This window comes from Leptonychotes weddellii, chromosome 2 (genome assembly GCF_054177405.1).
Source record: "Leptonychotes weddellii isolate Sample4059 chromosome 2, ASM5417740v2, whole genome shotgun sequence".
NCBI classification, from domain to species: Eukaryota; Metazoa; Chordata; class Mammalia; order Carnivora; family Phocidae; genus Leptonychotes; species Leptonychotes weddellii.
In genome coordinates this window covers 166,397,833-166,410,718 of record NC_138370.1, presented here as the reverse complement: position 1 = coordinate 166,410,718, position 12,886 = coordinate 166,397,833, and the positions used below count along the sequence as shown (strand labels likewise).

At 37.3% G+C, this 12,886-nt stretch overlaps 1 protein-coding gene across 1 annotated transcript in view; it reads left to right on the top strand.

Moving 5' to 3' along the window:
• Positions 1-4,479: 4,479 nt before the first annotated feature.
• The window catches only part of NCAPG (non-SMC condensin I complex subunit G), a 53,837-nt gene continuing 45,430 nt past the window's right edge, over positions 4,480-12,886 (top strand). Inside the window, exons 1-7 of the mRNA XM_081812569.1 lie at positions 4,480-4,734; positions 5,649-5,852; positions 6,747-6,975; positions 9,182-9,327; positions 9,612-9,696; positions 10,916-11,108; positions 11,585-11,734. Coding sequence (XP_081668695.1) covers positions 4,624-4,734; positions 5,649-5,852; positions 6,747-6,975; positions 9,182-9,327; positions 9,612-9,696; positions 10,916-11,108; positions 11,585-11,734 — 1,118 coding nt within the window. The 5' untranslated portion in view covers positions 4,480-4,623. The remainder of the gene's footprint in view (positions 4,735-5,648; positions 5,853-6,746; positions 6,976-9,181; positions 9,328-9,611; positions 9,697-10,915; positions 11,109-11,584; positions 11,735-12,886) is intronic.

Here is a 12,886-nt window from a genome sequence, read left to right as displayed (position 1 = left end):
ATAAAGAAAGGGCAAAGGACAAAAATATTCAATTTACAGAAGAGAAAATCAACCGGCCATTAGCCATATGATGAGTAAAGAGTTATCACATTATTCTATTTGGTAAAAATTAGAAAGCTGAAGACAATGCCAAGTGTTAGTGAGGAGACAAAGGAACAAGACCTGTAGGAACCAGTACTGCTGGTGATATTACAGTCTGGGGAAGAGAAATCTGGCTGTATCATTTGGCCAAACTATTTGCACATCTCATGATCCAGCAATTCTACTCTTGTGTATATATATAGTAAAGAAGTTCTCCGTAAGACCAACATGTACTCTGAAGCTTCATCTTTGATGGTAAGGAATTAGAAGTATTGTAGGTTTCCATCACTGAAGGAGTGGATAAGCAAAATGTGGTAAAAGCACACTAGACGTATACGTCGCAACACGGATGTACTAAAGGCAGAACTCTAAATGAAAAAAGCAAAACCCAAAATATCAACATCCCATTTATGCCATTCTGTAGGAGTGATTTTCAAAATGAGTTAGTAAACATCTCTAGTTTCAAATACACACTGAATTGTGGTAATAACATCATATGGTATGGCTTCAGGTCAATACTCCTCTGAAGAACATTTCTCTGGCTTCTACACATTCTTTTTACTTAACTCTGTTCCCCAAAATGTCTGGCACATACTACGGCTTAGGATGTCTTTTGAAAGAAAATGAGAGAATGACAAAGGTCTGCTGTAAGTAACTATACAAGCATGTTCTATTTTTATTCTATGAAGATAAAAATTCCCAATTATATTCAGGTGATTGGGTAATATGTTGCACAAAGACAAATGAAAAAAATTTTAAAGCAGGATCAATATTGATACATTTTTTACTAGATTCCATCTGCAAGATCATTATTGGGCTTTTCTTGTTATTGTGTTACTCAAAGCATTCTTTAAAAGGCCCACTCTACTTTTTTAGCAGAAATAAGACAAAGTCTCTTTGGGGGCACATGTAAATTCTAGAGTGAACCCATCACTGTTACTCCTTTATAATCCACGTGTATAATTTTCCCACATCAAAACTGAATTAAACACAGCTATTCCATTTATTCCTATGTATAATTTACCTTTAAAGAATGATTTTACCATAATTTCAGAACTACATAGCCTTACCTTACAAAATCTTCAGTTTTGTTATATCTTCAACTAAACTAAGTTTACCAAGGACAGGAAGAAATTTATTCCCAGGTATCACTTGTTCTTTTTTCCCACAAAACTAAAAGCAAAACTCAAGAAACAGGTGAGCTTTAAGGCAGTGAGACTAGAATGTTTAAGTTTAATATAGCATCTTTTTTTTTTACCAGCTTTGAGGTATGATTGATAAGTTGTATATATTTAACATGTACAATGTGATGTTTCGATACATGTATATATTGTGAAATGATTACTGCAAACAAGCTATTAATACAACCATTACCCCAGAGTTACCATTTTCTTGTGTGTGGTGAGAACACTTGAGATCTACTCTCAGCAAATTTCAGGTATACATAATTACTAACTATAGTCACCAGGTTGTACATTAGGTCTCCAGAATTTATAACTCCAAGTTTTTACTTTGTCCAACATCTCCCAATTTCCTCCATCCTCCAAGCCCCTGATAACTTCCATTCTACTCTGTTACTAGGAGTTTGACTTTTTTAGATTCCACCTATAAGCAGGATTATACGATATTTGCCTTTGTGTCTGACTTATTTCACTTAGCCGAATATCCTGTAGGCGGACCCATGTTGTAGCAAATAGCAGGATTTCCTTCCTTTTTAAGACTGAAGAGTATTCCATTATATATAAATCACATCTTCCATTGATGGGCACTTATGTTGTTTCCATATCTTGGCTACTATGACTAATGTTGCAATAAACACAGGAGTGCAGATACATCTTTTGAGATAGTGATTTCATTTCCTTTGGATATATACCTAGAAATAGGATTGCTGGACCACACTGGGATTTCTCTTTTTAATTTTTTGAGGAAACTCCAGACTGTTTTCTATATAATGGCTGTATCAATTTACATTCCCACCAACATGTATAAAGGTTCTCTTTTCTCCACATTCTAACACTTTTTATCTTTTGATTTTTTTCTAATAGTCATCCTAACAGGTGTCAGGTGATATCTCATTGAGGTTTTGCTTTGCATTTCTCTGGCGATTAGTGATGTTGAGCACTTCTTCATATACTTGTTGGCTGTATGTCTTCTGTGGAAAAATGTCTATTCAGGTCTTTTGCTCATTTTTTAATTGGGTTTTTGCTTTTTTGCTATTGAATTGTAGGAGTTTCTTATATATTTTGGATACTAACCCCTTAAGGGAAATATAGTTTGCAAATATTTTCTCCCATTCCAAACGTTGCCTTTTCATTTTGTAATCCATCTTTTTATGTTCAAAAAATACTAAACAAAAACATGTTATTAAATCCTAAAAAAAGCTAATCAAAATAGTTAGGCTGACCTCTGGTGGCCAGATGCCTCATCCCTCAGTAACTGACAAAATGATACAAAGTCATCTCTCATTTGTGGAGAAATCACCAAATAAAATACAGTAAAGGAAATAATATTGTTAGAAACTTCACATTCAGAGGAACATAGGTAGCAGGGACCCAGGGCATAAAAAGAGCTGAGCAATTAAAGGCCACAAAATAAGAAAAATGTCTCCAAATGTTAGTTTGTTCTAATTTTTAGTTTGCCAATTTTACATGAAAAACAAATGGCATATACAGTGGTTCTCAAAATAAGAATCGTTTCACACTATCCAATAATGTAGTCACTGGCCCCATGTGTCTATGGAGCACCCAAAATGTGGCTAGTGTAAAATAACACCGAATTTCAAAGACTTAGTAGGGAAAAAAGAGAATGTAAATCATTTCACTAATAATTTGCTGATTATATGTTGAAATAATAATATTTGGATATTTGGTTAATAAATTAATGCCCTTTCTAGCTTTCTCCACAGCTTTCCAGGCATTCTACATTTTATCTATAGTGAGATTATGCTGGCAGTATATCCTATAAATTCTTGGGCCTCTATGCTTTTGTTCCAGCTGATTAACCTAAAATACTCATCCTTTTTTGCCTTTTCAGAATTGGACCTCCTGATAATTTTGAAATTATAGGCAACCCAAATGCTACCATATTCATTACTTTAACTAGCATTTGAATACTTATGTTGTATGTATAATATGAAGCAAGAGAATGGATGAATAAATTATCAAATATTCATAGAACAGAATACTATAGAAACCGTCTGTGCCTCAGTTTCCTCATCTTAAAAGAAGCTAGAAGTTACCTTATTGGGGCTGTTTGTAAGGACTGAATGAAGTAAAGTGCTTACAACAGTGTCTGGCAAATAAGGGTCCATAAGGTGTAAGTTAGTATTATGAAAGTATCCATATGAATAAACCTCAAAAACAATATTAATTGAAAAAAGCAAGTTGCAAAGGATTATTTTGTTTGCAAATGATGATTTATATAGTGTTAGAACATGAAAACAATACAGTATATTTATTCAGAGACTTATTCATATGTCATTAATACATAAAACAGTTGAGTTCAGAAAAGCCGTTAATGCAGGAGAGAGAAGGTAATTCAAAAGGAAAAAGGTATACAGGCGGCTTTGTAATCTTCTATTTCTTTGGTTGGCTGTGAGTACAGAGATGTTCGTTTTTGTCTGATATAATACCATTTTTTTTTTTTAAGTTTAAAGACCTAGTTCCTGCTCGAAGGCACTCCAAATTTCTTTATCTTTACCACTACCCTGAACACCATCCCCTGTGTTCTCCTTTGTTGAATACATTGTCGTCATGCACCTTTGTAAACTAGGCCTCGAAAGCTGGTGCCTCTAGAGTAAGCTAGGTCTAAATTAAATCATGCCTCTCTTCGCAGCTCTTCCCAGACTGCCTCCCTCTTGCAGACCCTCCACCAGCCGAGGTCCTAAGGTTTAAAATGACAGAGGCCCGCTTCCATCAGGACACCTCGTAACGTCCCCCTCAGCAGATGGGGAACGTCCGCTTTCTCAGTGGAAGCCGGGACGCTGCCCAGCCTCCAGCACGCCCTCTTTCCCTTCTCGACGGATCTCCACACGAACCCTTACGCCCGGGATCCCCTGCTCCCCCTTAGCCGGAGCAGGAATTGTTCCCCTCAGCGGATTCCCTGTTCTCACCCATGGAGGATCCTTTCTTCTTTCTCGCCCCACGCCCAGCTGCACGACCCAGCTAGGTCTAGCACCACGAGCTCCGCCCGGACAGTAGCACCACGGCTCGGTAAGTAGCTGACACCACTTCCAGACGAGCCGACGCCCCCTCCCCTTACAAACGCTACTTCCCACTCGGAGAACCGCGGCGCAGATCCTAAGCGCATGCGCCCAAACTGCCGTAATTCAGGGAGGGATCCATCTCTTCCCGCTCTCGCGGCAGTCTCGCGGTATTTCCTTCCCCCGCGGGAATTATTTGAACGCTCTGGCGGTAACTCCACCCTGGGTGCTCAGCTGCCTGCTGACCGGAACCCGAGGCGCCTCTGTAAACTTGACCTGCGGGCCGTAGGGACCCTGCAGCCCGGAGCGGACGAGGCTCGTCCCGGCCGGGTGCCGGCGCCATGGGGGCGGAGAAGAAGCTGCTGCCGGTTAAGGAGGCCTTTCAGCTGGCGCAGCAGCCGCACCAGAACCAGGCGAAGCTGGTGGTGGCGCTGAGCCGCACCTACCGCACGGTAAGCGCGGCCCCGGGCCTCGGCCGCCGCCCCTCGCTCTCCCCGGACCAGCGTTCCCCAGGGGCCTCCCGTGGCCCTCCGGACTCCAACCTTCTGAACCTCCCGACCCAGTTCGGAGAGGTCTGGAGACCTGCCCCAGGTCGCCCGGGCACCCCCTCTTCCCAGCGGCCTCCGGCGCGGACCGTTAATTCTTTGTGAATTTGGAGAGCAACGTTTACGAGCACCGGGGCGACCTGGCGCCAAGTGTTGGGCGGCTGGGTGGATCCTGAACGGGGTAGTTAAGCGGTTGTTGTCCCTCAGGTCACCGCCCACATCAGGAACGCCAGATTATTCACAGTTAAATAGAATCGAATCACCAAATAACAAATTAACCATTAGGACCCGGCTCTTCCTATTTAAGTAAATACTGTTTTGAGTGGTGCCGTGAGAAGAACAGGACAGTGAGTTTCGGGAAAATTATCTTGAGGTCCAAGAAAAATTGTAAGTCAGTATAATCGGGTTTAAGGATATGAGATAGGATGTGAACGTTATATCAAAAGGAAATCGCTGTGTAAGAGTAAGGCTAAATGTGGTAAAATATGAAAGCCATTGTTGATTTTGAGTTGTTTCATGAAGAAGCATATTTTTACTAAACTGGCACCAAGGCATATTGAGAATTTAAAGGGTATTAAAGTCAAAGGGATCCTTTCACTGTCAACATTCACATTTGTTTTCTTCCTTGGAGAAGTACATTTCTCTGGAGAGAGATCTGTGCAATTTTTTTTCCTTTGATAGTTTGGAAACTCACCTGAGAGTTTACTAAATAATGATTTTAGTTTGAGTTACGACTAGTACTTTAAGAAGTCTTAGGGTACTGTTGGGAAAAAGGGATTATATCAGTGCAGTTTGTGAAGCGTTTCTCTTTTGTCTTTCAGATGGATGTTAAAACAGTTTTTCATGAGGAGTTTGTCCATTATCTTAAATATGCTATGGTGGTCTATAAACGTGAACCAGCGGTGGAGAGAGTAATAGACTTTGCAGCCAAGTTTGTTACTTCATTTCACCAGTCAGATACGGAAGATGATGAGGAAGAGGAAGATGGTGGCATTTTAAATTATTTGTTTACCTTTCTTTTAAAGGTATGAAAACTGGAACTTTGGGGAAGTGTTGTAGAAAACTTTATTATATTAAAAGGGCCATGGGAGTTTGTGTGTTTTAGAGAATGAAGTATTTAGTAACAAAATGTGGATGAGTCTGCCTTTTATAGGAAATACTAGAACTGTCATTAAGATTAAAAAATGGACTTAAATGCAGCATTAAGTTTTTAATGACCTCTCTTTGCCAGTTCTCACATCATTTTAAATGAGTTCTTTATTTTAGGGGCGCCTGGGTGGCTCAGTTGGTTAAGCGACTGCCTTCGGCTCAGGTCATGATCCTGCAGTCCCCGGATGGAGTCCCACATTGGCCTCCCTGCTCAGCAGGGACTCTGCTTCTCCTTCTGACCCTCCCCACTCTCATGCTCGCTCTCTCTATCTCATTCTCTCTGTCAAATAAATAAATAAAATCTTTAAAATAAATAAATAAATAAATGAGTTCTTTATTTTAGAAGTAAAGTAAAAATTCCTACAAAGAGAAGTATGCTCTTGTAATTTAGCTTATACTTTGGATTGTGTATATATGTATATATTTTAAAGATTTTATTTATTTATTTGAGACAGAGAGAATGAGAGACAGAGAGCATGAGAGGGAGGAGGGTCGGAGGGAGAATCAGGCTCCCTGCCGAGCAGGGAGCCCGATGCGGGACTCGATCCCGGGACTCCAGGATCATGACCTGAGCCGAAGGCAGTCGCTTAACCAACTGAGCCACCCAGGCGCCCTGAATTGTGTATATTTTAATACTTTTAGTATGCATATGGATTAAGGTAGCATTGTAGTTTCTCTGCGAGTAATGAATTACTTTTGTAACTTCCTGAATTCTAAACAATTCAAATGGTATGTGATTGCAAATAAATTTTGATTTGTTCCTGTTTCAGTCTCATGAAGCAAACAGCAATGCAGTTAGATTTAGAGTGTGCCAGCTCATAAACAAGCTCTTGGGAAGTATGCCAGAAAATGCCCAGATTGATGATGATTTGTTTGATAAAATTAATGAAGCCATGCTTATTAGATTGAAAGATAAAATTCCAAATGTGAGGATACAGGCAGTTCTGGCTCTTTCACGACTTCAGGATCCCAAAGATGATGAATGTCCAGTCGTTAATGGTATGTGTAGCTTCCTAAAATCTTTTTCAGTTTCCTTGACTTCGTTAAATTCTCAGTAGAGAGGTGTTTTGTTTTTTTTTTCTCTCTCTATGTGGAATAGTATAGGTCATATATATATATATATATATATATATATATATGATTTTTAAAAATACTCAAGTAGCCACCACCCAACTTAAAAAAATAGAACATCATCAGTGCCTTTGAAGACTACCTTACATCCCACCCCACTCTCAGAGTTAACGATTATCCTGAATTTTGGGTTAATTACTCTCTTGTCTTTCTGTTTAAACAATTAGCCACATGTGTGTGTCTCTAAAAAGTTTTGCGTATCGTTTTGTATGCTATATGAGTCATACTTTTCTGTGCTTTCTAATAATTATTTATAATTGTAACATTCATCCATGTTGATATATTTACTGTCTTACAGCATTCTGTCGAATGAATTGTTAACACAGCTAATTATTCTAATAATGACAGACTATCTGGTTTCCAGTTATTTTGTTCTGAAAAAAATGGTGTTGTTGCTATGAACTTCCTTATCATGGCTTCTGGTGCACAGCTTAGTTTTTTCTGGGGTGTGTACCTAGGGTGGATTTGTTAGGATATGTGCACATTCAGCTTTATTAGATAAGGTACAAGTGTTCTATAAAACAGTTTACTAATTAATACTCCCAGTAACCGTGCATAAAAACATTCATTGATCCATATTCTCTCCAGTGTTAGATATTGTCAGATTTTAAAATTTTTGTTTATCTGGTTGTATGTATGAAATATATCCTTTTATGCATCTTTTCATATATTTAACAGTCAATTGTATTTCTTCTATATAATGCCTATTAATGTGTTCTCATTTTTCTGTTTGTCATATTGATTTACTGGAGTTCTTATTCTGGAAAGAAATTTTGGAGTTGTGTGAATTGTAGATTTTTTTCAACTTTAGATGGCTCTTTGTTTCACCCTCTTTGGGATATCTTCTGTTAGACAGAAATTCCTAATGTCAAAATTAATCAGTCTCTGCCTTTATGACTTGCACTTTTTTCCCTTTTCTTCCTTTCTTTCTTTTGATTTGCACTTTCTTTTATTTAAGAAATTTTTCTCTACCTCTGGGCTCGTAAAGATAGTCATATTCCACTTTTCCATACATGCCTAGCTACATTTTGGGCACATTTTCATTTTTTTCTTTGTACCTAACGTTAATAGCTTTATAATCAGTTTTGATAACTGATGATAGTTAATACTTTTTGGTGTTAAATGGTACACATAATAATATTGTACAAAATAAATGTTTAATAGTCAACAAGTACTTAATTATAAAGCTGGGGAAAATTTGAGAAGTAGAGTTGAATAAACATTTAAATACAGGAAATGGATTTTATTTCAGGGAGTAAAATTAGAAGTTACATCCTTCTTTAGGACTCATTAAAAATCAAAATAATGAGCCCTTTATAAAACCTTATTACTTTAAAATAAACTGCCTGCTATACTAGGCTTTCTTTTAGATCTTGAAGAGTAACAAAGACATAATCTCAGGGTGCCTGGGTGGCTCAGTTGGTTAAGCCATTGCCTTTGGCTCAGGTCATGATCCTGGAGTCCTGGGATGGAGTCCTGCATTGGGCTCCCTGCTCAGCAGGGAGTCTGCTTCTCCCTCTGACCTTCCCCCCTCTCATGTGCTCTCTCTCAAATGAATAAATAAATAAAATCTTAAAAAAAAAAAAAAGACAATCTTATTGATGGATTTTCCATGATCTTTAGGGCTCTTTGTTTTTAGTTTTAGACTTTGTGCCTAGTCTTTTGACAAATTTCTTAATTTATTTTTTAAGGGAAGTTGGCAGGAAAAAAATCTTCCGCTAAAATTAAATGTGTAAGACTAAAAATTATCTTTATTATCTTTATTATTTTAAAGACATTGTCAAATACCAAAATGTGGGCTATCTTATGACTGTGGTTAAATAAATAATATTTCTTTTTTTTTTTTTTAAAGATTTTATTTATTTATTTGAAAGAGAGAATGAGAGACAGCACGAGAGGGAAGAGGGCAGAGGGAGAAGCAGACCCCCTGCTGAGCAGGGAGCCCGATGCGGGACTCGATCCCGGGACTCCAGGATCATGACCTGAGCCGAAGGCAGTTGCTTAACCAACTGAGCCACCCAGGCGCCCAAATAATATTTCTTTAGTGTACTAAAATGTATTGCTCTATTTTTAGCATATGCTACTTTGATTGAAAATGATTCAAATCCAGAAGTTAGGCGTGCAGTGTTATCATGTATTGCACCATCAGCAAAGACTTTGCCAAAAATTGTGGGGCGCACCAAGGATGTGAAAGAGACTGTCAGAAAGCTGGCTTATCAGGTAAATAAGCCTAATAACTTGTGTAGACATATTCTTAAAATACTTTTGAAAAATATTTGGCATGTAATAATGATTTCTTCAATTTTTATGGATTTTTATGAGATTTTTATGGATAGAAAGTATAGATAATTTAGGTATACTCTTATTACATTAAATGTGTTACCAGATATTTGTTTTGGAAATTCTGGGTTATTTTCTTAGATGAAGGAGATATTATTAGTTATGAAATATGTAGACTATGTTGAGTTTAATGACCACCTTATTATTATTACTATCTCTTTAAGGTTTTAGCTGAAAAGGTTCATATGAGAGCTATGTCCATTGCTCAGAGAGTAATGCTCCTTCAACAAGGTCTTAATGACAGATCAGGTAAGATAGACTTCTGTATATACAAAACATCAGTAGATTTTCGTTTAGTAGACTTAGAAGATTTAGAAAACATGTGTTCTTAATTATGTCAAGTAAGCCCATCAATGACACAGCCTGTCAAAATTTAGCTTGATACACCATGTAGAAAACATTTCAAAGGGTTAAAGATCCTGGTAGTTAAAGGAGCAGTGTTTATTTTAATTTTCCTGTGTTTTACAGATGAAACTATATCTCAAGGCTATATAGCTAATTTATATCAGAGGGCAGGAACTCTTTTTCAACTCTCTCTTCTAAAAAAGTGCTATCTATTCCCTTTGTGTATATCTTTTCTTTCTTCCTTTTTTTTTGTATTTGAGAGAGAAAGAAAGAAAGCATGAGAGTGGGGGGAGGAGCCAAGGGAAAGGGAGAAGCAACCGCCCCGCCCCAGAAGGCCTGACAGAGGGCTTGATCCCAGGACCCTGGGATCATGACCTGACCTAAAGGCAGACTCTTAACTGACTGAGTCACCCAGGCACCCTCCCCTTTGTGTATAGCTTGATAAGAATGTGTGCTGTACTGTGGAGACAGAAATTAAGAATGATCAGACTAGCGTAATTTTCCTTTTTTTTTTTTTCTTTTTCTCTCTGTTAAAACTAGAGACTGCTCACAGGAATAATGAGGAACAATATATCTTAAATTTCCAATCCCCATGAGAAGACTAAGATAGCTTAATTTTGCTGTAGCAAGAAAACTTTAGTTTCAAAACATTGTCAGAGGACTAATGACTGGGAGGATGACTTCTTAAAAAACTAAGAATAAAGTTTGTTCAGTGATACATGCTTGTATGATTCACTACTGCAAATAACAATCGTGTAATAGATGAAGTCAGGCATCAGGTGAAATAATCGCTATCATAATGTCAGGACTAACACTGAAGCCCCGTGAACCCTGGGGAGAAGGAATGCAGATATTTTTGTAGGCCGTGATAGTGATTGGGTATTGGTTTGGGCCTTTTCCATTTTTATTAGAAGTGAGCAGCATAGTGATTTTTGCAATATTATTGTACCTTTTTTTTTTCTTTGGTATTTTTCTTTGTTGTTCTTAGTCTCTTCTCATTTTTATTATAAATACTGATTTTATGTTAACATTAATCTGATAAAAGGTCATTAATACAGACAAAATATAGGAAATGGAAGCTAGAGGGAGCCTCTGTTCACTTATATTTCAAATGACTTAACAGATGCTGTGAAACAAGCAATGCAGAAGCATCTTCTCCAAGGCTGGTTACGTTTCACTGAAGGAAATATATTAGAGTTGCTTCATCGGTTAGATGTGGAAAATTCTCCTGAAGTGGCAGTCTCTGTTCTCAATGCCTTATTTTCAGTGGCTCCTCTTAATGAACTGGCAGAAATCTGTAAAAATAATGATGGCAGGTATATATTCATTACTTGAAATGTGATACTCGTGAACTTCTCCAATTAAAATTAGTCCTTTTCTGATTACTTCGGATTGTTTCAATAGCTTTTATCTACCTCACTTGTGTTTTCTTTACTCTGATGGATGTCTTTTCTCATTTATCCCTCTTGTGTAAGAACTCACTACCTTATCATAGACTACTTTAGCTGCATTCTTTTTTTTTCCCATTTTGTTACTTTGATTTTTGCATTAGCTTACCATGGAAAGTCCAACGACATGCTTCCCTATTGTATGCTTGCTTGTTTGATTCTTTTTTTTTTTCTTTTGCTCTAAATATTTTCATTTGTGTGTGGGTGGATAAGTTAATGACTTTGCAATTAAAAGGATGCTGGTTATAAATCAGGTCTGCTTTTTATTTCCCATTTTTTATACTCCATTCAAATTTTTAACTTTAAGATTATTCTTTCTCTTATTCTCTCCCTTTTAAATGAAGGAAACTGATTCCAGTGGAAACATTAACTCCTGAAAATGCTTTGTATTGGCGTGTCCTTTGTGAATATGTGAAATCAAAAGGAGATGAAGGTGAAGAATTTTTGGAGCAAATTTTGCCAGAGCCCATAGTATATGCAGAGTATTTACTAAGGTAAAATTTTTTCTTTTTGTTTGGATTGTACTTTTGTTCCTGTGTGTGTCAACCATGTAGCCCCCTCCCTCAAAGTCATGCTTGATCAGGGGTCAGTTATTTGGCTAGGCAGGGATAAATAAGAATGTGCATTGAGTCTGAAGAATATTCTGTGCTGGACAGAACACTGAAAGAGTAAAAAGTCAATATGTTTAGGGACATTCCTTAAAACCATTAGGATGGGGTGCCTGGGTGGCTCTGTTGGTTAAGCGACTGCCTTCGGCTCAGGTCATGATCCTGGAGTCCCTGGATCGAGTCCCGCATCGGGCTCCCTGCTCGGCAGGGAGTCTGCTTCTCCCTCTGACCCTCCCCCTCTCATGTGCTCTCTCTCATTCTCTCTCTCTCAAATAAATAAATAAAATCTTTAAAAAAAAAAAAAACCGTTAGGATGTGATTATGAACATTTCTCCATAAAGTTGATAATGATGATATGTTACTCTTTGAAATTGGTTGGCAAACCTTTTCTGAGGGTCAGATAGTAACTATTTTAGTCTGTGGACCTGTGTCGCAATGACAGCTCTGCTGTGGGTGTGCAAAAGCAGCCAAAGAATATATGATGAATGATTGTAACTGTTTTCTAATAAAACTTCTTTCAACTTTTATGGACACTAAAATTTTAATTTTATGTAATTTTCATCTGTATATATTTTCAAATGTATTTGTGTATACATCCATGTATAAATAAGCTTCCATTTAGCTTGCAAACTGTATGAAAACAAGCAGCAGGCTGTATCTGGTGCATGGGCCATACTTTTCCAACTGACAAGGTGAACCTTTGTGGCTAGTTTAATATTAATTAAAACTGTCACCATTTGGCTTTTTGTTTTTTAAAAAGTTTTTTCAAAATATACCTTTTTCTTAATTATTCTCATTTCACTTTAAAATTACCAAGTAAAACATGAATGCAATTCTTGTCAAAATTCAAATACAGAAATATATAGAAGAAAAATGTGGAATTTTCCTTTCATCTCCTAATTCCTCAGTTCCATTTATCTTAGACTTAACAATTTGGCGTATACACTTTCAGACCTCTTTCTCTACATTTATATACACATACATTAAAATACATAAATATTTTAAACATAGCACACTATACATATTTGGGGTTTTTCC